Source organism: Megascapheus bottae, chromosome 3 (genome assembly GCF_031878675.1).
Source record: "Megascapheus bottae isolate mThoBot1 chromosome 3, mThoBot2.hap1, whole genome shotgun sequence".
Taxonomy (NCBI): Eukaryota; Metazoa; Chordata; class Mammalia; order Rodentia; family Geomyidae; genus Megascapheus; species Megascapheus bottae.
Window position 1 is genome coordinate 79519878 of NC_143511.1, and position 25447 is coordinate 79545324.

At 40.3% G+C, this 25447-nt stretch overlaps 1 protein-coding gene across 1 annotated transcript in view; it reads right to left on the minus strand.

Annotated features, from left to right (window-relative positions):
• C5 (complement C5) overlaps window positions 1-25447 on the minus strand; it is a 72332-nt gene that overhangs the window by 11516 nt on the left and 35369 nt on the right. Inside the window, 15 exon segments of the mRNA XM_090330542.1 lie at window positions 504-609; window positions 711-785; window positions 2136-2238; window positions 7560-7617; window positions 7939-8020; window positions 9209-9271; window positions 10452-10604; window positions 10996-11201; window positions 13744-13915; window positions 15696-15791; window positions 19233-19392; window positions 21476-21551; window positions 22060-22272; window positions 23692-23781; window positions 25047-25107. Coding sequence (XP_090186668.1) covers window positions 504-609; window positions 711-785; window positions 2136-2238; window positions 7560-7617; window positions 7939-8020; window positions 9209-9271; window positions 10452-10604; window positions 10996-11201; window positions 13744-13915; window positions 15696-15791; window positions 19233-19392; window positions 21476-21551; window positions 22060-22272; window positions 23692-23781; window positions 25047-25107 — 1714 coding nt within the window.

Here is a 25447-nt window from a genome sequence, read left to right on the forward strand (position 1 = left end):
TTCCCTCCCCTCCTCCCCAATCTGATCTCCAAACTGTATGGCCCTCAGTTCATAGATGATCTCTTTTACAGCCACCTGGTATATTTGGGGAGTGGGGAGAAAAGGGGAGATGATTCAGCCAGGACAGATCTACATTTCAGCTGTCAGGGGGAAAGGGGAATGTTTATATTTTAAGTCATTTTCCATCAGAGATCATACATATAAGACAGCAAATGCTACAGAAAAGTGACGAGGCAAAGGAAATTAAAGTTGGGTCCATATAGTCCTCTTATTTTTAAAAGGAAGGAACTGAGAACTGAGACATGAATGCAATTACTTCATCACATTAAGCAAGTAATTTCAATATTTAAAAAACTTTTAAGGCGACAGCTGGAAAGCTTAAGTTGGGATTTTTGTGAAGTGGGTTTAAAGACAATATATAACATTTATAGGTCTAGTGGATTTCTAAAAGTTGTATGAAGAATACTTAAATAGTCATTTGAAGTTAAGGTAAAATTTATTACCTGGTCTGTGATATTCATACACTGTAAAAGTGGCTGGGCTCAGAAACCCAACTTGGAAAAGTTCAAATATCCGGAATCGGACACAAAGGAAATTGCTGGAAGGAATCTGTTGGACAAATTCATGTATTTAAGAAACTGTCAGAGAGAAGATGTTCACAGGAGTCTGTAAATTTTGGAGAGCGGATGGGAGGGGAAACGGGGGCTTACCGAATTCAGCTGCAGGATAACATGTCCATCTTTGATGAGATAATCAGTTACTAGTTGATCCACTCCTTCCACAAGCTAAGGAAAGAGAGAGACATTTTATGTCTAATTGCATTGTCCTGTGGATGGATGTGAAACCACAGTATGAAGGGGAAAAAAATCTAAGCTCATGAACACAAATGAATTATTTTGGACTATGTAAATATATGTTTTCAATTCATACATATAAGTTAAATATAATCAATTGTTATTTAGTAAAGATTATTTTGCGAGATCACGTGAAAGTGATGTAATAAAATGAAAAGATGGGCCGGGTGTGGTGGCTCATGCCTGTAATCCTAGCTACTCAATAGGCTGACATCTGAGGATCAAAGCTAGCCTAAGCACTAAAGACTGTGACTCAGTTAATCACTAGAACACTGGAAGTGGTGCTGTGGCTCAAGGCGGGGGGGTGGTAGCCTTGAGCTGAAGATCTCAGGGACAATGCCCAGGCCCAGAGTCCAAGCCCCACAACAGAAAATAAATGAATAAATAAATAATAAAATGAAAAATGTTAATTTGTCTATAAAAGAATGTAGAAAAGAAGCTGGGCGAGGTGGCTCACACCTGTAATCTTAGCTACTCAGGAGGCTAAGATCTGAGGGCCACGGTTCAAAGCCAGCCCAGGCACTAAAGAATGTGAGACTCTTATCTCCAATTAACCACTAGAAAATGGGAAGTGGGGCTGTGACTCAAAGGGTAGAGTGGTAGCTTTGAGGTGAAAAGCTCAGGGATAATGCCCAGGCCCAGGGGTAGGGCGGTAGCCTTGAGCTAAAGAGCTCAGGGACAGAACCCAGGCACAGAGTTCAAGCCCCCATGACCCACAAAAAAGAAAAAAAAAAGAGTGTAGAAAAGAGCCAGTGGCTCACCTCTGTTTTCCTAGCTATTCAAGGGGCTGAGATTTGTAGATTGTAGTTTGAAGGCAACCAGGCAGGAAAATCTGTCAGACTCTTAAAGCCACTAAACTACCAAAAAAAGCTGGAAGTGAAGCTGTGGCTCAAGTGGTGAAGTGCTAATCAAAAAAAAAAAAAAAAGGTCAGGGACAGAGCCCAAGCCCTGAGTTCAAGCCCGAGGAGGACCCACACACAAAAGAAGAATGCACAGAAGAAATTCAAAGTTAGGCAGCAGTGGCTCATGCCTGTAATTCTAGTTACCCAGGAGGATCACAGCTCAGAGCCAGCCAGGGCACCAAAGTCTGTGAGACTCTAATATCCAATTAACCACCAGAAAACCAGAAATGGCACTGTGGTTCAGGTAGTGGATGGCTAGCCTTGATCTGAAGAGCTCAGGGACAGCACCCAGGCTCAGAGTACAAGCCTTACAAGCGTAAAAGAAAACAAAACAAAGAAAGAAAGCAATCTCAGCATTCACAAGATTGAAAACACTTGCTTCTCGTATGTCTTCTTGGTTTGCACTGATTCCCGTGGGCAGAGAAATATCCATCACAGCATGGGAAGACCCAGATGAAGACTCATCCTTGCTGGGATTGTAGCTAAAACAAACAAGAGGTTAAGGAATGAAAGAAATAAATGGATAGGACTCTTTAATGAAGAGCCCAATTCTTTAGCAGACTCTCATTTTTGAACTGGCATCTTTTTTTTTTTTTTGCTGGTGAATAATGTATATATTCAGAACCTCTGCATTTTAGGGTTGTAAGAGATTTTTGAGTCATCTATTCTGTCTTTCCTTGACTTGTTCAATAACCTCCGTGGCTAGTTAATTCAATGTTTTGTTTTTGTTTTGTGCTAGTCCGGGGGCTTGAATTCCGGGCCTGGGTGCAGTCCCTGAGCATTGTTTTTGCTTAAGACTAGTGCTCTAACACTTGAGCCACAGCTCTACTTCTGGCCTTTTGGAGATAAGAGTCTCATAGATTTTCCTGCCCTAGGCTTGCTTCCAACTGTGATGTTCAGATCTCAGCTTCCTGAGTAGCTGGGATTACAGGTGTGAACCACTGGTGCCTGGCTACAGTTTTAAATTAACTAAAAAATTATTGTACAAAGGATTTCGTTTTGATGTAGGGGCCATTATTCAAGAACAAAGAAATTATCCATTCCAAGCAAAGTAGCTGAGGAAACAAAGAAAGAGAGTCAGGCACCAGCGCACAAATATATAGTTAGGTCATTCAGTTATGTATGAATCCAGACCGCCTCTTCCTTACTCTAGTTACTTTATGGCTTATAGTCAATATTAAAATATTTTCACGGGGTTGGGAGTTTGGCCTAGTGGTTAAAGTGCTTGCCTAGCATGCACGAAGACCCGCGTTCGATTCCTCGGTACCACGTACATAGATAAAAGCCAGAAGTGGTGCTGAGGCTCAAGTGGTAGAGCTCTAGCCTAGAGAAAGTCCAAGGACAGGGCTCAGGCCCTGAGCTCAAGCCCAGGACTGGCAAAAAAATAAATAAATAAATAAATAAAATATTTTCATTCGTTGAAAAGAGACTCAGTAACACACCCAGGAGCCGACAGGAAGAACAGTACACTAAAATGTTTGAAGGAACTATGTAATGATGTTAAGGTTCTAGTCAATCATGCCTCTCTTCTCCCATGCTTTTCTCTGGTGTCTAAATTTTCCACGATAGACATTTTACTTTTAAAAACACTCAAAGGCTATAAGTAAAAAAAAAAAATTGAAGTTGGTAAAGTGAGAGTTTTGTGTTTGCTTTATTTTGGTGAGCGAGAAAGGGGATATCAGGAAACAGGCTTGGTTCTGAGAATTTTCCATCACTTGTATCTCTTGTCTAAGCTCATTTTCTTCTTTGAAAAAGTGACTATGTCCTGTGTTTTGAATGGCTGCTGAGGATTCTAAGGTTTTTCTTTGGGTGGCGGAACTTTGATGGTATCATTAGCAGAGCTGGAGAACTGAAGGGGAAGAGGGGGGAAAGGAAGGGCTGGAGGGGCAAAGGCAGAGAATGTCTCTTCTCTGCTGGGCTGGAGGTACCAGCCTCCCTCAAGATGCTTCAGAGGCAGGAGCTGAGGGAATTTTGAGACGGGAGCTGGGGAAAACAGGATGAATGTAAGAAACTAGAAGGACCCTTTCATAGGGATGAAACGGATAGATGGCCTCCCAAAGAACGAGTATTAGTGAAACAGAAGACACTACCCAAATGAGAGAGTTCACAGGGCCCATCTTACTTGACCTTACTGTAAAGCACATATAAAACAATCCCCACTTGAAAAGTTAGATATAATATTTATCACCACAATGTCAGTATGAGAAAAATCTGTCTCAACCATCGTAACCCTACTCTCCACCAACGGATCCATTTAGAGCCAAACATAAAAGGTTTTATGAACTGTGCTGTGACGTGTGAACATTCCCCTAATTGGATGGGGAGAAGCAGAGAATTCTTGCTCACAGATGCAAATACTCCAAAGACAGGATGGAAAGGGCCTCCCGGGTGGAGAGGGCCTATGAAAAGGTTATTGGAGCCTTGATGACTCGTTGCCATGGAGACCATTTCAATCATGGAACAGAAATCCTCCTTTCAAGAAGCCTTTTGCCTGCTGCCAAAACCAGCAATTTTCCCCAAAGGCATTTTGTTGCAGAGAAATGAAACTCTTCTCCCCCTTCCCTCCCTCCTATCTTTCTTAGGAATACAACAGAGAGGTTGTGAAAGCTAAATGCATGAAAGAGAGCCTCTGAACACAGACGCTGTGCTGGCATTTTTTTTTTTTTAACAGGAAAGAATATTTGAAGGCAAAGAATTTCCTTCATGAACGAGGTCTACAAGTTACTTTTGGAATTTACCCAACTTAACTTCAGTGTCATGGAGCGCAAAGCATATTCCAGTAGCTTTTTTTTTTTTTTTTTAACATTCTGTCCCCAGTTTGTAAAAAAGAAAGGATAAACTATTCAATATTGTATTTTTTTTTTTTGCCAGTCCTGGGCTTGAGCTCAGGGCCTGAGCACTGTCCTTGGACTTTCTCCAGGCTAGAGCTCTACCACTTGAGCCTCAGCACCACTTCCAGCTTTTTTCTATGTATGTGGTACCGAGGAATCGAACCCGAGTCTTCATGCATGCTAGGCAAGCACTTTAACCACTAGGCCAAACTCCCGGCCCCTCAATATTGTATTTTTACTTTCTTTCTTTTTTTTGAGGGGGAGTCAGTCGTGGGGCTTGAACTTGAAGCTTGGGCACTCTCTGAGCTCTTTTGCTCAAAGTTAGCACTCTACCACTTTGAGCCACAGCCCCACTTCCAGTTTTCTGATAATTAACTGAAGGTAAGAGTCTCATGGACTTTCCTGCCCCAGCTGGCTTTGCACTGATACCCAGCCTCCTGAGTAGCTAGGATTATAGGTGTGAGTCACCAGTGCCTAGCAACTTGTTTTCTTTTGAATAGTACAAAAATCTGGAATTGGTTTTTCTGACAATAAGTCAAATGAATGAGGTTTAAGAAAATTATGATTATCTTTAAGGGGTTGTACCAAGGGGTTTCAACTTAATATGTCAGTTTATGAATACAATGCACCTTGGTGAGTGTCACTCTTACGGTTCTCCACTGTCTGTCCCAATCTTACCCATCACCTCAAGTTCCCTGATTCCATTTGCCCATGAATGAGTTTTGATGAGCCTTTTTATACAGAGCAGAGTTATGGAAATTAGAAGAGTCATAGAGATAAGATACTTCAATATTCATGCCCAGTAGCAAACCTCTGTAAAGTAGGCTAACTTTCTGATAACCCGTGCTTGAGACTGCTCACAGGGGTACCATTTTATTTCAGGAGAGCCCTTCTTCAGGCCAACTCTAGGTACCACCCTGTTGGGTTCCATTCATGGATTCTAGAACTCTCAGAAGTTGCTCTTACCCCTCATGTGACCACTATCTGGCTTTAAACATAATGGTGATCATATTTCCTAACAGCTTACAAGTGGGGTAGTGACAGTAATGCTTGAGGAAAGGTGACCTCGATGGAATAGTGAGGGAAGTGGGAAAGATGTTGAAAGGGAACAGAAAAAAGCAGGAGCTAGCCTAGGAATGATGTGGGGAATGCTGGGAGGAAGGAATGTGGTCAAGGAGGAAGGGTGTTTGAAGAGTGGGTGGATAGTGAAGGAATTCCGAGAAGGAGGATGGGGATCAGAACATCAAGATGGCTAGGGGATGGCTGGTAGGTAGTGGAGAACAATTTACTGTTTCTTGGGATCAGCGGCCTCAGATTCTTCACATTGAAAGAGGTAATTTAAATGTTGGATTAGGAATCCAGGGGTCAGGGCCTTGAGGCCTGGATCCGTCTCTAAATATGTGGGAACTTGATAGGTCACTTCATCTTGTTTGATCTCAGTTTGTTTCTGAAATTGAGGGATTTCAATGTCATCACCAAAGCCCTAAGTTCTAATTAGGTAATTCCATGGAATTCCCAGGTTCTTATCATTGAATACTTTGGCATCATGTGAAATCAGAACTAGAAACAGCAACGTCCTATCCATAGATACCACTGCTATTGAGAATACAGAGTTCAGGAGACAGAAGACAGAAGAAAGGATTGAGAGGTGATGAATGGCCCTCAATGATGTCCATGTTTTAATTCCATGAACCTGTGAATCTGCTAGTTTATATGGCAAAAGGGACGTGGTTAAAGTAGGGATGGAGATAGATGACCATGGATTAGCTGGGTAGGTGCAATGAAATCAAGAAAGACCTTTATACAAGAGAAGTAAGAGAGTCAGAGAAGAATGTGATAACGGAAGCAGGAGCCAGAATCCAAATGCAAAGAGTACAGAGTTGGCACTGAAGACAGAGGAAGAAGCTACAAGCCAAGGCACACAGGCAATTTGTAGCCTTCTGAATGAGGAAAACACATGGAAATGGATTCTCCTCTAGACTCTCCAAAAGAAGTCCTTGCTTTTAAGGTTTCTGACCACATTGTAAAATTATAAACTAATTTTGTTTCATGTCGTTAGGTTTGAAGAAAATTGTTAGCTAGCAGCAATGGAGAACTAATATTTGGCCAACTTGAGTTTCTGTGTTCAGTGAGCATTGATGGGTTTGCATGAATGGTGTCTGAACTTTGGACATTTCTGAAAGCTCTGATTTCAGTGTGCAGACAGGGTAAGAACTAGTTACTGATGACAGCCAGAGATTTTGCTGGATGGATGCATTTTTATTTTATTTTTTTAATAGAAGAACCACTGGAGATATTCTTTGCATTTTCTTTGGATAATAATTATATCCCATTGCTATCCTTCTAAAAGACTGAGTTTATTATACTGTTTGACTAAAAAGATAAGATATAGGGAAGAAATATATACATACATATATATATATATATGTAATCTGTTCTTTGTGATAATTGGGTACTTAATAATACCATATGCTGGGTGCTGGTAGCACATTCCTGTAATCCTACCTACTCAGGAGGTTGAGATCTGAGGACCATGGCTCAAAGCCAGCCTGGGCAAGAAAGTCTGTGAGACTTTTATCAACAATTAAGCACCAAAAAAATCCAGAAGTAGAGCTGTGGCTCAAGTGGTAGAGTGTTAGCCTTGAGAAAATAAGCTCGGGAACAGCATCCAGGTCCTCAGTTCAAGCTCCACGACCAACATACACATGCATGTGTGCGTGCGTGCGCACACACACACACACACACACACACACAGAATGCCTCTTACATATGCATATACACATGACAATTTTAATGTCTTCTGTACTTATTAAAATAACCCAAATAAGACCATAGATAGGCATGATGGCATATTCCTGTAATCCCAGAATTAGGAATGCCAATCTAGGCTACATATGAAACATATCTCGAGCAACACCACCCACAAAATAAGACCCTGAGATCTCCATTTCACTTTGTGGAAAGGGACTCACCTGGCACATGCTATTAGGCGCTTGTATCCTGAGTTACCATATCCACTGTAGTGGGATGCTAGCATAGAAATAAACAAAGACCATGAGCCACCAGTGTGCAGCCAAATAGTTATATTCTTTAAAAGTAATATAATAAAAATAACTTTACCAATAGTAAAATGCACTTAGTTGTTAAATTATTCAATATTAGTTTCCAACTATTATTGAAGAGTTACATCTATTATAATAAATGGAAATAATGTTCACTTAGATGTCAACAGGCAAAAAATGTAGTCAGAAGTCATTTCTTAAATAACCAGATATTTCATAATCAGTGATGTGCTCTCTTTGCCAATCTTTATGTCTAGCTAAAATTACAGTGTAAGTCCTGCTGCTTTACCTTCAAAATCTTGTGTATCAATTTTCAAATGGAAGTTGCAAACTTCCTCAGAGGTACTGGTTTTGTGAACTACAGTTTTGACCTGCATTAGGACATGGAAACAAGAAGGTTATTTAAAATGTCAAAGGTATCACGGAAGTATTGTGGTGGTGAATGGGACACCTATAGTGTCACAGCCAGGAACCAGTGCCAAGGATATATTAAAGAGCCCTTTCACCAGCAGCCAGACTTTCAACATAGTCCACAAATTGAGACAGAGTTGAGAAGCCCAGTATAAGCCACCTTCACGGGGGAAAAAAAAAGATTTTTGGCTGGATCTTTGTCTATACCCCAGGAAGTCAAACCCAAGCATCTTATTCTATGAGAAGGTCCCTTAAGTGCTGTGTACTTTATCCATTGCATAACAAGGCAGGAAGCATGGCTCTCTCCCAGCGACTCATGTCTCAATCCAAACAACATTGTACAGGTGTGCTTGGGGCAGGGGGGAGGGTGTTGTACACTGAGAGCAACTAAGAGTGATAGAAAAAAATAGACAATCTACTTTTCCCCATGCAATCTTAATAGGCAGTTCTTGAAGGAATAAATGTCCTACAGAGAAGTGCATAATTAAATTCATCAAGAAGATGTCTACTTCAGAACATTCAGCTTCAAACTTCCTGGACAGACTCCAGGAGATGTGAATAGAAAATATACATACCACATATCTATACATGCACATATACATTCACATCTGTATCTCCTGAGAAATGAGTCATTAGGTAATCTTGTCACTGGTGTACTTTCTCAAACTACATCAGCTATGACATTATTATGGACTATAGACCATTATCATATATGCAGCCCAGCCTGGCCAGAAATAACATTCTGCAGCACACAACTGGATGCAATTATATACATCATTTGGGCAGAGACACAGAAAGTATATGTATAAGGATGGACATAGTATCAAAATGAAGGGAACAATTGTCAAGACAACTAGAAAAACAATTAGATGAATTCTGTTTGAGTCATAGTTACTCAAGTTCAGATTTCTTCCCCCCCCCACAATGAGTATGTTTATTTATTCTGCTTAAGAACTCAACTTTGGTATTTCAATGAACGGTTTACAGGCACATTGTTAATGAGAATATTAAGCTCTTCAAGATGACTAGATTCATTGAACTCAGGGTCTGGGCACTGTCCCTAAGTCAATCTTAGATTTCTATGCAAAGTCCTTAACTTCTATGTTACAAGGTAAAACAGACACATTGGATCTCAGGTAAATACTCACATGTACTGTAGCCAGGCCATTGCTAAATCCTGTACTGATGACGAGGTCATCATTGAGAGGCACCTGGAAACATGGAGAGAAAAACCTAGGAAAAGAGAGTCACATCTCCTATTCTCTCTGATAGAATATAGCAGCATTTGCTGGGGACGTGTGCCTTGAGAAAGTGCACAAGGAGAGTTTATGGGTGGGTAGATAATGGTTAGAAATGCTGTGTACTGAGTCTTACCTTTGTCTTTCTCCCTGCCCCCCTGCCCCACCCCCAGCCACCTATCACTTCTTAGGCACAGACTTTTTTTTTTTTTTAAGGACATTCCTGTATTAAAGAAGTTGTTCAAATTCTTTAAAACTGGTATTTCCCCTGCTTACTCAACTACCAAACATGCCTTCCTGTAATACATTTCCAGAAGTGTTGAATTAGAGAATTCCAAACTGGATATTAAACATCCAAGTTTCTTACAGAAGCAACATCCTAGGCTGAGATTTAAGTTGCTTTAAGATGACAAGAAGATTCTGATAGCTTTACTTCTATCGAGAAAAAGGTAACTCCAGCAACTTCATTTTGGCCTACTATGCTCCTCTGACCAACAGCTACTCACTATAGTTTAGACTTAGAACATGACTCTAAATACTCCAGGGAAGGGACACGCAACCTGAATCTAGGGACCATAGCAAAAATGTCAGGGCCACAAGCATAATTAACTACAATGGCCCAGGAATGAAGCATGTTGAAACCCAGAGCTCTATATTTCCAGGTCTTTGTTTTGTTTTATTATTTTTTTCCAAGAGAAAATTAGGGAATAGATTTGCATTTCAAAACTCGGGATCTTTAAATGTTGCCATGGACCTAAGTCTGTATCTACATATATATCTTCTTTTTTTATGATGAGTCCTTAGTTTGTCATTTTTGCATTCTGTTTTCTTCCTCATGCCCATTCCCAGCACCTGGCTTCATTTTTATTCTTCCAGACGTAACCCACATATCTGGGCACTCTGCCTCCCATCTGTCAGCCAGGATCAGGTCTGCCCTTCTCTATCAGTGCCTTTATATTTCATCATCTGCTTCAATGATAGTCTCTCCTCCTATACACGTGCCCAAGATCTAATAGGCATCCCTTCCTATTAAATAGCAGCTAGCTGATGCACATCTAAATAGTGAATAACCTCATTTGTAAAATAAGATTGAACAAATGATTTCACTATGGTTTCACCCAACTGTAAAACAGTAGGAAAAAAATTCACTTACCTCTATTGGTTTCCCAAGGAAATGCTTGTCTGTCATCTTATAGTTGTATAAGTCACCTTTGTGCTTATAAGAGACATTGATATCCATATTCAGCTGAAGATTTTTAATCAGGAGTGAATATTCTGTCAGGCCCTCTATGGCATTAATGGTGTCCTGTTAACCATCAGCAAGACACAAAAATATATTTAGCTTATACACACACCTGTTGTTTACAAATGTCCTTTTACAAAAATGAGGGTAGGACAGCACAGCTTGGAGAATATCTGAGTGAATGAAGCTACTAAAGGACCCCATTGTGGCGGTGGAAGGTTTTCCCTTCTTTGTTGCAAGCTGGGCATGTGGTGGCTCATGCCTGTAATCCTAGCTACTCAGGAGGCTGAGATCTGAGGATCTCATCTGGGGCGAGCCCTAGCAGGAAAGTTCATGAAACTGCCTCCAGTTAACTATTAGAAAGCCAGGGAGGGCGAGAATGAGAATGGAAGGTGTGCTGTGAGAAATAGAGGAGATGTCTACAAGAGGGTGAAAAGAGCTAAGGAGACGTTACCTGGGTGGAGTAAAAGCCGCCTCCATATCTCTGCTCTTCAGACAGCCATCTGATGATGGGATTGACGTAATTCATCTCTTTCAAGTTCAGGCTGGTGAGTAGAGCGTAGGCAGTAGTTTCCACCATTCCTGCTGTACCTGCGTTAGGTACTGCACTGTCTGTATGTTGGAGGTTGTCTTTCCAAAATCGGTAAATGGGTGGATTACCTGATGTGAACCCATTGATGAACAGGAATAAAGATGTAAATATGATGTCATTATATTAAAGACCTTCTGGTTCCTCAAAGCTGCTGACTTGATCAAAACAATATAAGATAAATTGGAGAACCCTTCTCCTCTGAAGGAAAATAATTCATATTTGGGAATTATGAGATAAGCATCCAAATCCCTAAGTTATATCTTTAAAAAAATTATCACCTCTCAATTTCAAGTGTTGGTTTTGTCAGGCACATAGCATATTTCATAAATGGGATTCTAATTTTTATTTGTTAATAGTCATGGCATGCAAAATGGTCACCTTAAATCCTTGGAACAAGTATTAAAAAAGACAAACAAAAACAAAAACAAGAAAACAAAGCCAGGAGGTTAGCCTAGTGGTAGAGTGCTTGCCTAACATGTGCAAAACCCCAGGTTCGATTCCTTGGTACCATATACATAGAAAAAGCCAAAAGTGGTGCTGTGACTCAAGTGGTAGAGCTGTAGCCTTGAGAAAGCCCAAGGACAATGCTCAGACCCTGAGTTCAAGCCCCAGGACTGGCAAAACAAACAAAAAACCCAAAAAACCAATAAAGCAATTTTGGCTAGTCAGATTTTGATCAATTCTTAATTACATGTTTGACATGACTTTGGACAAAATACTTTCCTTTCCCTCTCAGACTCAGATTTGCTCTCTGTAAAATGCAACTTTTAGTTATCTCCATCTGAAATATTATTTAAATTAGTAAGCTTTTTTCTAGCTCTCAAATTCTATGATTCTATGAATGATTTTGCAGCACTGAACACATTTTTGTGGTTTTTCCAAGTATTGTGGTTCTGTCTGCTAAGTAAATGTGTTTACGTGTATGGTAAAAGTTTAATTTTTTTTTTTTGCCAGTCCTGGGCTTGAGCTCAGGGCCTGAGCACTGTCCTTGGACTTAATCAAGGCTAGAGCTCTACCACTTGAGCCTCAGCACCACTTCCAGCTTTTTTCTATGTATGTGGTACCGAGGAATTGAACCCGGGTCTTCATGCATGCTAGGCAAGCACTTTAACCACTAGGCCAAACTCCTGGCCAAAAAGTTTAATTTTTTTTTAAGATGACAGTTAAATTTTGTAGTTGCTACTAAGTACCTATTCTAGGAATGGGCATGGTCCTGCTCTAACTTAAGAGACAAGCCAGGTCCCACACTGCTTTGCTCAAAATCCTATAGTGGACCTCGAAGTGGGAGTTCTAGACTCCCTCTGGCCCTCTGGCACTTTAATGTGGAGTAGACCCTTACAGTTCTTGTAAACCAGGCACATGGCAGCTGAGTGAGTAGAGCTTGGGTAGGGGTTCAGTGTCAATAAATATGATGTGTCCTCACCAAAATTCAGGTTGGGGCTTGGTCCATATGCCACAGCATTGGAGGGGATGCTGATGGGAAGTGACCAGGTAGTGGGGGGTGGAATCTTCATAAAAGGATGGATGCTTTCCTCCTAGGGATGGGTTCTCTATGCCAGGAGGACCTCAGTCCCCTTTCCTCTGTCCCTCATGCACCTGCTTGCCTTCTGCTTTCCAACACAAAGCTTCATCTGGAGCCCCACAGATAATGGTGCTATGTTCTTGGACCTCCAGTACTGTCAGCCAAAATAAACCTCTTTCCTTCATAAATTACCCAGTCTCAAGTACTGGGTTATAGCCGAGTGGAAATAAACTGAAATGGACATCCTGGCTATGACACAACTACATACAGAAGCTTAGAAGAGTCCCTGTCACAACTGCCAGCTTCCTACATAACCGTCCCTCATGCCCTCACCCTTTGGGTCCATGCTCTCACTTCCTACTCCTCATGTCACTCCTCTGTAGTGATATGACCTCCTTGGAGGATTCCTGGAGCATCAGGAATGCTCATGCCCCAGGCCATTAGTACATGCTCTATGTCCTTTTAAATATCCACGGATCTTGCTTCCTTTCAGGTCTCCACTCAAATATGGTCCTGGCTGTACAATGACATTTCAGTCAACAACAGACCACATATACAGAATGCATATGTTCTATGACCTAGAGTAACACAGAGGACTGTAGTAGTCCACTCACGGTGTTCGTACAATGGACAAATTGTCTAATTATGCATGTTTTGCAATTCATACTCACTGTTAAGTGACACCTGGCCATGCCAGGCTTAAACCTGGTTGGCGTAGTTCAAATCACAATCCATTCCTTTCTCTTATCTCCTTTTCCCGCTTGCATCCTTCACCAACCTATTTACAATGTTTTATCGCATATCACGTGAACCTCTCCCTAACACATATTTTGGAACTGTATACCTATTTTAATCTAGTGTAAACAGCAAGTGACATACTGGAGGTGTCCATAAGCTACACAACGCGTATTAGTTGATTAAGGGAATGAAACACGTTTGCTGAATGAATGGGCAACTGCACACCTGCACTCCATAGTTGGCTCTTAAAGGCCACCATGCCTTATTCTACTTTGCATGCCAACCTCTTGCCAGAACTGGAGGACTGTGTTGAGTGCTGTGTGCTGGGTACCTGCGTGGATGAGCCATACCTTTCACCAAGGCTTCCTTCTTCAGAGCTGAAACAATGGAACGAAACTGAGGGTGTGTTTTATCTCCCAGGGAGAGAGCATAGGCCACAATAGCCAGGATAAAGGTGTTCTGAGACATGAGGGTATTTTCCAACAGGAAGCTGTCAGCTTTAGTCAGAGCGGTGCTGATTTTCTAGAAACAAGATGAGAGGTAACTTATTTCTTTACCCATCGCCTATGGACAGCAGCCACGGGCAGGGAGATGAGGAATGGAGCTAAGACCCAGAATGGAAGTGGATGCCTGTCTCAGACAGGCATAACCTCTAGAGAAAATGAAAGGTAGTTGTCCAGATTGTGTGAGGTGTTTGCCTAGGAATTCCCACCTTCCCTCGGGAGTTTTTTTCTTGTTTTGTCCCTTTCTCAGTGTAGCCCCCAGAAAAAGCATCGAACATGGACATGGGAACTTTCATCTTCCCTCTCAGCCTGAGACATTCTTACAGGTTCATAAGGAATGTGAAAACACACACAAACAGTAGTAAAAGAGTAAAACTAGCAAAGTTCCCTCCTTCCCCCACCACTTTCTCTCCTTCGCTCCTTCCTTCTCTCCCTCTTTTCCTTCCTGCCTTCCTGCCTATCTGCCTGCCTGCCTGCTTGCCTGCCTTCCTTCCTTGATTGCTTTCTTTTTTTTTCTTTTTCTTGATTCAGAGAATTACATGTTTATTTTTCAAAGGAAATAGTTAAAGGACTGAAAATTTTATCATAGGTAAATGTTATTTGTGGAGAGATACTATATTTACCCTAATTTAAGCATTATATGATGCATACATGCATTTTCCTGTCAGCTCAATCTGTATGCCCTCAAGAAAGCAGTCTTGCTGAGTGCCAATGGCTCATGCCAGGTAGCTGCTCAGGAGGCTGAGATCTGAGGATAATGGTTCAAAGCAGCCCAGGCAGAAAAGTGAGAAAAGTGTGAGACTCCAGTTAGCCATTCAAAAACCAGAACTGGTGGAAGTGGTATCCTGGCTCAAAGTGGTAGAGCACTAGCCTTGAGCTGAAGAGCTCAGGGACAGCACCCAGGCCCTATAACTGACAAAAATTAAGGTAATAAATAAAGTGATGATGATGATGATGATAATGAAAGCAGGGAGGGAGATGTGCTTTCTCCGCTATCCTCAGGAACACTTTCTAATCCTAAAAATTCCTAGGAACAGAGTCCTTATCATTCCAGGCTGAGAGTACTAGAGGAGGGGTTGCTAACATCCTGTGTGGCACTTTCTCTCCCAGCCCAACCTGTGCCTGTCACTCATGTAGGGCCAACTGCTCAGTTAGGCTCCTGGGAATTGTCCTCCTTACGAGTAAGTACAAACATTTGTGAAACAAACTAAAAAAATGGTTTTGTTCCATAGTTTACATTCTACATATCCCTCCCTTTGTGTTTGCCCATCTCAGGTTCAAAGGATGCGTGTAAGTCATGTGTGCTTTACGGACGACAGTATTTAACCTCAGCCCAGGGACCTAGCTCTTCCCACAATGGGAGGTCACCTCTGATCATCTCTGGGGGTTTCTGTGGTGTTTCCCTGACCTGGAGCCTCTCTTTGGGGCCTCAGCACTCACAGTACCTCAACTACTCAATACGACTGTGCTGTCTCACAGAGATAAGTCAGGGAAGCTGGGGACACTGGGGTCATTTTCCCAGCATAGTCCTAGTTATTGTCCCAACTCTACAGTTTAGTGACAAAGTCTCCTATCCTTCCAAGGTCAGTTTTCTTAGCTTTCTGTGAAGAGGTGAGACAAGGTGATTCAGATATAAGTCACAGTTCTGAAGCCCTTTGATTCTGGAGTTATTGTCAAGGAATGTGAAAAGTAGAAAAAGAAGTTTTTGAAAATACGTGTCTTCAGATGGGTGATCCCCTCAGCAAGAGATGTATGCTGGGGTGGAGGGGGGAGGGGGCAGGTTGATGACTTATACTTACCACCAGGGGGCAGATATCAAAAGACTTTCTAATTCCAATCACAGCAAAGGCTGTCAGATACAAGGTGTTTTCTTGAGCTTCCACAGGCAAGGTACCCTATAATAAACAATATTTTTAAAGGAAGGTGGCAGTTTTTAGAGAAGTGATTTGGGTTAAATTTCTGTTTTGAGCCTTCTCCCATTCTTCCCCTTTATATAGTCTAGCTGTATGGCTTGCATTTCTTCCTAAGCATTCGGATCTATCTACAGCCTTCACTTGCCTTCCCCTAAACCCCAGTTTCCACTTTTACTTCCCCAAATTCAAATTCTCCCTTCTTTCCGAGGTCCTGTTAAAAATGCTACTTTGTCTGCAGAGAACTTCACACACAGTCTCTGTTCTTAGTGTAGTGATAACCCAGTGAAATGCTTGTAAGACTTTTCAATGAAATTGATTCATTTCTCTACTAGCCCCAGTTCTTTGTCTTTGACTAGAACTCTCTCCCCCCCTCATCCAAATGGTAGGTACAACCTACCATTATAAAATTAAAAAAATATATAAAAGATATATAAAAATGTTCAATATCACTAATCATCAGGGGAATGCAAATTAAAAACACAATAAAGAAGGCCTGAGGATGAGAGAAAAGGGAAGCACTGTACACTGCTGGTTGGAATGTAAAATAGTGCAGCTACTTTGGAGACTAGTACAGGCCAGGTTCCAGGCTTGCACCTGCAATGATGGCTGAGGACAGGAGACTTGTGGTTTGAAGCCAGCCTGGGCAGAAAAGTTCATGAGCTAGATCCTTTCTCAAACCTATAGCTGACATGGTGGTTTATGCCTGTCACCCTGAACTACAAGGGAGGCTGAGATTGAGAGGATCACAGATTCAAGCTAACATAGCAGAACAATCTTCAAGACTCCTCCTCAATGGAGAAAAGCTGGATGTGGTGGCCCTGTCCTCTGAGCAACGAGGAGGAAGCAGATTGCAATCCAGGAGTACCCCTGAGCAAGAGGCCATATTCTACCCTAAAAACAGCCAACAAAACAAATAATAGGACTGGAGGTATGGCTCAGTAGTACAGTGCCTGTTTATCAGTGTGAGGCACTGAGCAACAACAACACACACATACACACACATATGCACACACAAACTTTTTTTAAAGTCAGGTGTACTGCTAGCTCCACTCAGAATGGACGCTGAGCTTTCTTTCTATGTTTCTTGGGAACTTTCTATCAATGCTTCATTTTCCGATCTAGATTGGCTCCTCTGGTTTTAATAAAACTACATTTCCCTTTCCTTAATATGTTATCTGCCATTTAAAATTATTTACTGCCTCACTTGTCAGCTAGATCTGAAGCAATATGTCCCCAGAAACAACACTTGTCTTGTTCACTGTTGGGTCACTGGCACCTAACCCTTACTATACATTTGTTGGGTATTTATTCACAGGTATGACTAGAATTACTGGTATTTATACTTGCATTTCTATACCCACCCCCACCCCAATCAATGTCCAAGTTCTTTGGTGGCAAAGATCTGATCTGTGGCCTAGTTTTCCCACCTCTCCTTTCTCACTACTCCCCTACTGTAGTAGGTGCTCAGCCAATGGTTATTGAAGGAATGTTGAAAAATAGATAGATGGTTATCTGAGGGAAAAAAATGTTACTGTGTTTTACTCTTCAAACTATCAGTTTCTCCTACTTGTTCCTGGAACTCTAATCTGTTGGTGATGCAACAAAAGAGTATCACGTGACCAACTGGCAGTCAAGGAAGCTATTCCTGTCTATGAAAGGTGTTGGATTGGGCATGTAGAAAATGTTTCTGTTGGGTCTTCAATAAAAACATTCTAAGAGTAGACAACATTCCACAGTAGAAGGATATTATAATCATATTCCAAATATGGCAGTAGATTCTCATCTCAGAAAGCACTTAGGAACAGGATGTAAATAAGGTCCCATCTTTTATGACACTACCATGTAATCTTGACTCAAAAGCGGGCTTTAAAGCTGGCCAATGGCTCACGCATGTAATCCTAGCTACTTAGGAGGCTGAGATCTGAGGATTGTGGCTCAAGGGGTAGGGTGGCAACGTTGAGCTGAAGAGCTCAGGAACAATGCCCAGGCCCAAGGGGAGGGCGATAGCCTTGAGCTAAAGAGCTCAGGGACAAGAAACAAGGACATACTAAATCCTCTAGCACAACAGATGTTCATTGCAGCACTATGTACCATAGCGAAGATATGGAACTAACCCAGATGTCCCTCAGTTGATGAGTGGATCAACAAGATGTGGTATTTATACACAATGGAATTCTATGCTGCTGTCAGAAAGAATGATATCACCCTGTTTGTAAGGAAATGGGAAGACTTAGAAAAAATCATATTAAGTGAAGTAAGCCAGACTCAAAGGAACATAGGCTCAGTGGTTTCCCTTATTGTCATAATCAGTAGAAACCTTGGGCTCTCCTAGCAGAGATTTACAATAGAACAAAACCTAGATACATAAGGCCAAATAATATGATGCTAAATGAAAGAACCTCCAGGATATAGAAACAAAAGCCATATAATGAGTGAGGGTTGGCCTTAATGTACTATGTTACCTCTCATCTCTTTTGCTGTCCCTTGGTTATCTCATATTGTTACAGTATCTCACCTTGTTATCTGATATATTGTACATATGCGTATTTGGTTATTTGAAATAAGATAGGGAAGGGAGGCAAACAAGATGAGGGATGGGGATGGGGGGAGAGAAATGGGGACCAAGACATGAGAAAGGGTATCAATGTATGTGAAGTAATGCACCTTCTATCTGGTGAATATAATGTAACCTTTCTATTAATTACAATAAAAATATATGGAAAAAAAAGAGCTCAGGGATAGTGCCCAGGCCCAGAGTTCAAAAATACAAAAACAAACCACCACCACCAACAACAAAACACAGGCTTTGAACTTTAGGTACAGCTTTCATACGAGAAGTAAAGAATCAAATAGGTGCCATTTTACTTATTCTTAAATATCTGGAATTTACTCTGGGAGCTACAAAATGCTTGGTGTTTCTGATAAGCGATAAGAGAAAGGTATTATTTATATGTCTAATGGAAACTGTCTGAAGATGGTTCTGTGGTTGAGCACAAGGGAATCCAGTGTATTCTTGCCCTATGCACCAAATAAGCTTCTTGCTGGGTTACATATTTTAATTTGTCCTCCTCCCCTCCTCTTCCTCCTCCTTCTTCTTCTTGTCAGTTATGGGACTTAAACTCTGGGCCTGGGCACTGTTCCTGAGTTCTTCAGCTCAAGGCGACCACCCTACCCCTTGAGCCACAGGGCCACTTCATATTTTCTGATAGTTAATTGTAGATAAGAGTCTTAGGACTTTGGTGCCTGGGCTGGCTTTGAACTGTCATCTTCAGATCTCAGCCTCCTGAGTAGCTAGAATTACAGGTATGAGCCTCTGGCGCTTGACAAGTCCTCTCTTCTTTTTTGTTTTCCCATAATAGGAAGAGAATGAAACTCAAACTAATAAAAAAATTAGCTGTTAATTTGTACATTTGATTTCCTTACCTGTAATTTTACTGGATGATACTGGGATTTTTCCTTGAAAGACCCGTTTTCCAATTGGCAGTTTTCAACTAGCCACAATAAAGTATTACAAATTGAATTTTGACTCTGCTGTATATATTGATGTACTTGCCCAAGTACTCTTAAAGCAAACGCTGTTAACCTTTAAAATAAAATCAAGTATACATTTAGAATACTGAATCCTCATTGAATTCCATTAACAGCTTCTTTATTTCATGCAGTTTAGTGTGTGGGGGCGGGGGCTTGAACTCAGGGCGAGGCACTATCCTTGAGCTATTTTTTTTTTCTCTCATGGCTAGAGCTCCACCACTTTGAGACACAGTGTCATTTCCAGTTTGGGGGTGGTTAATTGGAAATAAGAATCTCATGGACTTTTCTGCCTATGCTGGCTTTAAACTGTGATCGCAGCCTCTTGAATAGCTAGGATTATAGGTGTGAGCCACCAGTACCAGGCTAGTTCATTATTCTTTAAAAGAAAAACAAATTGAGGATGAGACTGGTAGGGAAGGATAGATGGGAAGCAGGGAAACGTGAGAAGGAGAAATGATCTCTAATCACGATGCACTGCACACATATATAGACATGTAAATTGATATCCCACTCTCCATACATCCATTTTAAGATAATGATAAAAATATACGGGGAAGAAAATGCAGTCCCTGTATTCTATGTATATTATGTAAAAAATTGACTATGTAACTTGAGGATGGGAGGGGAAATAAAGGAAAATGATATGTCAAGACACATTATCATTACCTGACTTATGCAATTGTAAACTTTCTGTACAGCTACTTAGTAATAATTTTTAAAAGGAAAATTTGAAAGCATATGATTTGATAGCGTGTCCATTTTACAAAGTGACAAAGGAAAATATTTGAAAAAGAAAATCTTCAAATCATTCAGTCAACTAATGGGACAGAGCCTTAAAGACCAAGAGAAAGGTGAATGCTGAGTCTGAAGTGGAAGTCTACACGGTGTGAAGGGAAAGTGTCCTGGTACATTTGAGAAATAGTAAGAAGGCCAAGGGGCTGCAGTGGAATACAGGAGACAAAGGAGAGAGGTAAGGAAGGACCAGATCATAAAGGTCTCTTGAAGCCATCATAAAAATATTGTTTTAAAACAATTTTTTAGATTATCCTTAAGTAGTTGCCCAAAGGAAGTGCCATATAACAAAGCAATTTATGAATACCATGCATCTTGGTCAGTGTCACCCTTTCAACATTCTCACTCCCCTTTTACCCTCCCCTTTCCTTACTTTTCTTACTTTTGTGTTACATACAATGAATTATTGATATATTTCCCCCCTCTCTCCCCTTAAATCTTTTACCCCTCTCCCCTTAGCCTCTCCCCCCTCTTTCATGTTCCTGTTCCCTCATGCTGATTGTGTTGGGTTTTGACCTAGTCTTTCAAAAAGATTATATTATTTGAGCTTTCCACAGAATCTATTATATTTCAATTTATTTGTGACCACTTGCATACCAACTATCCTGTTTATGTACTGATTTATAGGTTTATTCTATCTGTCACAGATGAGGGAAATCATGCAACCTTTGTTTCTCTGGGTCTGGTTTACTTCACTTAAAACTTTTTTCCAAGTCTTCCCATTTCCTTATGAACAATACAATGCCATTCTTGTGTTTTTATTTTAATCCCAGATATGAAAAGCTCCTTTATATTTTACAGTGATGTTACCTAACATATATTAATTTGTCACTCCAGAGTTGTGTTGAGTGAGAAATGACCTGAGAGGATCTTTAATATACAAATATGTGAACTCATGAGCAGAGTTCTTATTGGGTTTTTAAGAAATTGTAACTAGTATCATATTATCATGATCATTCTGAAACTTGATTTTTTTCCCCTGACTTCAGTGTTTAGGGTTTTTTTTTTTTTTGTAGGTTTAGCTTTTCGGGTAGATCTAATTCATTCCTTTTCACTGCCATTCAGTGTTGCATTTAGTAAGAAAACTAAGAGAAGAGAGTGCAATAATGCAGACAAGAAGTCTGCTATAAATGTCATTTGGTGACAAGTAGTCAAATCCAAGTAGTCACATGTGTTTGAAGAGTCAGCCAAGCTCAGATGTGGCTGAGGAAGAGAGGAATGAAGAAGGACTAAGATTTCAGTTTGAACATCTGGAAAAAATGGAGTTTCCACACTGCCATTTATTATTCAATGAGTGAATCAAACTTTGTATGGAAAACACAAGACAAAAATCTCCTACTTACCAAGTGCTAGCATCTCCATTCTTCCACATGCTGTAAGAATGGTCCATATTTCTGTACGACATGATGCTTACCAACCCTAAGATGCACCAGGAAAAAAAAGAAAGAAAGAAAGAAAAGACAGTGTTTCATTTGACTTCCATTTCTGCTTCAGGGTGCTGTATCCTCCCCTAGGGAACTGTAAATGTCTTGTTGTATGTAGCAGTATATAATCGTGTAACAAACACTGAACTTCTCAGAATAAAGCCGATGGATTTCTTGAACTGAGCATCAGTTTCAACAATCAGAATGTTCAGATCTGATTCAATGTGCTCTGCAGGTTTGGAATGCACGTGTCTTGCCTATCATCCAGGCACTTTGGTAACATTCAGCCTACATGCTACAGAAATAGTATTTGTGTACACAGTGGAACCCATCTCATGATGTGGGGTTTTTTTTTTTTTTTGGTGGAGAATGAAGTGCTTTTACAATTAGGCTTTTACATAGTTGGTAATGCCTTGAAATTTAACTTAATCAAAAATATTTGTTAACACTCAAATTATTTATTAGTAGTAGACATCATCATCGCAGTAATAGTTGTTTTTTACCTTCTTTCATTTTTTTCTTTAGGATCTGTTTTTTAGTCAATGTGTTAGGATGAAAAATGTTCCAGTGGTTTCCTGCTTCCAGGTAGTGAAAAACATAGAAGGTTGGGACAATGCTCATTAGCTCCGCCTCAGCACTGCCCTGGGGAAGGTGGGTTAGGATACTGATGCCCTCTTGACTCAGAACTGTAGACATAACTTCACCTATAAGGAGCCCTGAGACAAAAAGAAATCAGAGTAGACACAATCACTGTCTATCAACCTCTAACATTATAAAGCAGGAGGCCCAACTGGTTTTACCCTGTTCCATCTCAGCAGTTTACCTGCTTCTTAGGAATGGCATAAAGAAAGAGGCAGCTGGCTAGTAGCAGGAATTTAAAAGAAACAAAGAAAAAGACTTAAAAATATCATGCTAATGTGGTGAAAAGTTACTTCATAAAGAATATGGCAGATGAACTGCTGTTGAACCCGGTAGATTAGGATATTACCAACCATATCAGGCAACCCTCTGGGTAAACAAGGCAGAAAGCCTGAGCTAGGAGGGCTGGGGTCGAGGTAACTCAAAGTGCAACCTTGGGCAAGCCACTGGAGGCGAGAGAATCCCTGCTATGGTTTTGAAAGTATATACCCCTTCCAAAATCCATATGCTGAAGCCTAGTCATCAAGCTGGTGATTTAGAAGGTGGAATATTATTTTTGGTGATTATGAAGGTTTTATCCCATGAGTGACATTAATAATGCCATAAAAGAAGTGGGAAAGTGCTCTTTTTGACATTGTGCCTTTTGTTATGTTGGATGAGGATGCAGCAAGAGAACACTTGGGAAGCAGGGAGACATGTGAATCCTTTGGATTTCCCGACCTCTCACACTATGAGAAATACATGTTTATTGTCTAATTCTCTATAACTGACCCAGCCTCAGGTATTTTATTACAGTAGCATGAATGGACTGACAACTCAACAGAGCAATACTGTTGTCTCAGAGTTGTTTGTAAGTTATAAAGTCTTCTGTGGAATAGGACAGGCCATAAGTACCTTAGAAAAGTTGTTTTGTGTGTATGTGGGGGGTCATGGGCTTGAACAAGGCCTGGGTGCTGTCCCTGAGCTCTTCAGCTCAAAGTTACTGCCCTATCCCTGGGCCTGGGTGTTGTCCCTGAGCTCTTCAGCTGAAGATACCACTCTACCCTTGAGCCAAGCCCCACTTCTGTTTTCTAGAGGTTAATGGGAGATGAGTCTCAAGGTCCTTTGTGCCTGGGCTGGTTTTGAACCTTGTTCCTCAGATCTCAGCCTCCTCTGAGTAGCTAGGATTATAGGGGTGAGCCACCATGTCCAGCTAGAAAAGTTCTTTATGTCTTCAAGCAACTGTGCCTCATTTTAGAAAAGTCTTTGGGGCCAATGACAACCCCACTCTCCATCATGCTAGAACTGTTCTTTATTTAAATCAGGCCCGTGAAAGAAGATTGTTTGAAAAGGGATCACGTGTTTGATGTTGGGGTACAGATGGATAGTGCATTCTCAAGGGGAGAGTTTACATATGCAAGGAAACAGAAAAATAGATATACAACACTGGAGAAGATTTGACTTTAGTTTGAAGGACAAAGCGAAATAAGACAGAAAAATACAATCTGTTGCTTTACCTTTTACACTCACAATCCTTTTGACATTTGTTTTGGGGACCAGATCTAATGGGATCTTGTATGGGAACTCCTTTCTTCTGCTAATGACACCTATAGTTTAAAAAATCATATTTACACATCTTTATTCGGGGAAATGACCATTTATACATCACAGATTATATATTACATATTATATATATTATATATATATTGTACATGATGCCAAAAATGTTGAAGATGTTTATAAGATTTAAAAAGAAAGAAAAAAATCATCAAGTCTGTTTATCAGGCCCTAAACATGTGTAAGTTTTTAAAAATAAAACATTAAATTTGGCAGAAAGCTCCCTGTAGTAAATAGGTTGTCAATTTTATCCATCAGGGAGAAGTAGTTATGTGATTTTTCCAAAGAGAGAAAATTGTTCCTGGAATCAAAATCTAAAAATAGCTGACATGTAATTTCTTAGACAAGGTAAATTTGTACACCAGCTCCACTGAGAAGCCTGAATTGAAATTCTTTCCATTTTCTGCTCTAGTCTAACTTAGACACACCTTTTCTATTATGTACATAATAGCAGAGTTTTAGCATACTAGGGTCAGATAAGTTTTCATTATAATCACACCCTGGTACACATCATAAAAATGATACTTGGTATTGACAGAGTATCATGTACTATAATAAACACGTGTGTGTGTATGTGTGTGTGTGTGTGTGTGTGTGTGTGTGTGTGCAGGTACAGGGCCTTGCACTGTTGCTTGGCATTTTTTTTTCTCAAGGCTAGAGCTCTACCACTTGAGCCACACTTCCATTTCTGGTTAATTGAACATAAGAGTCTCTTGGATTTATCTGCATAGGATGGCATTGAACTGGGAGAGACAGAGAGAGAGACAGACAGAGAAAATATTTCCCAAATTCTAGCTTTTTCTAGAACTGCACTACAGAAATAGGCATGAGGAGAATAGATTTGTGAAGTGACTAATCAATATTGTTGTATTTTCAGGTTAAGTAATTATGTAACAATGCTTTTTTCTTAGGTGTTTTTGGACTGGTTATTTTATAATAAAATACTACAAGTCTCTGTGATGCATAGAAAAATCACTAATATATGAGGAAGGTAGTCAGTTGTTACTATTTCAATGTCCTGTATTTAAAACAAATGAAATTATCTTTAAATAAATGGAATTATCTTTGTTTGGTGTCAACCGTCCAGATAATGGCACAGTGAGTGCTACCTGGAAAGGTAATGATGTAGGGAGTAGAGATTTTTAATCTACAATTGAACATTTTGAAAGATAAATTACATACGTATTTTAGTCTTGCATCATGTTCTAATTTTTACAGTGAAAACCACAATGTATTAATTAAATTAGTTTCCTACCATAAATCCCATTTGGATCCAGAGTAACCCCAGCATAACTTTCCTTTTTGATCCCTTCTGGCTAAAGAAAAGACAAAAAGTACTTAGTTAAAGACGTGATTATATCTACATGACCTGGCTTCCTTAGATTAATTTTTCTCATTGAAAAAAAAATCCCCCCTTTTTTTGGAAAAGATAAATGATTACAAATGCTACCAGGCATGCATACATGCATACCTACAGTAATAAGATTTTTTTGTGTGTGAATATTGATCAGAGCAGATGGTAAAATAAAAGTTTGGGCTCTGTATATATTAGCTTATTTAGCCTCTAAGTGTTTCATAATTAGATGCTATACTTTGATTTGACAGTTATGAAAGTGGACATAGGTAGAGGTCAGGTAGCATATCCAGTGTTACCCA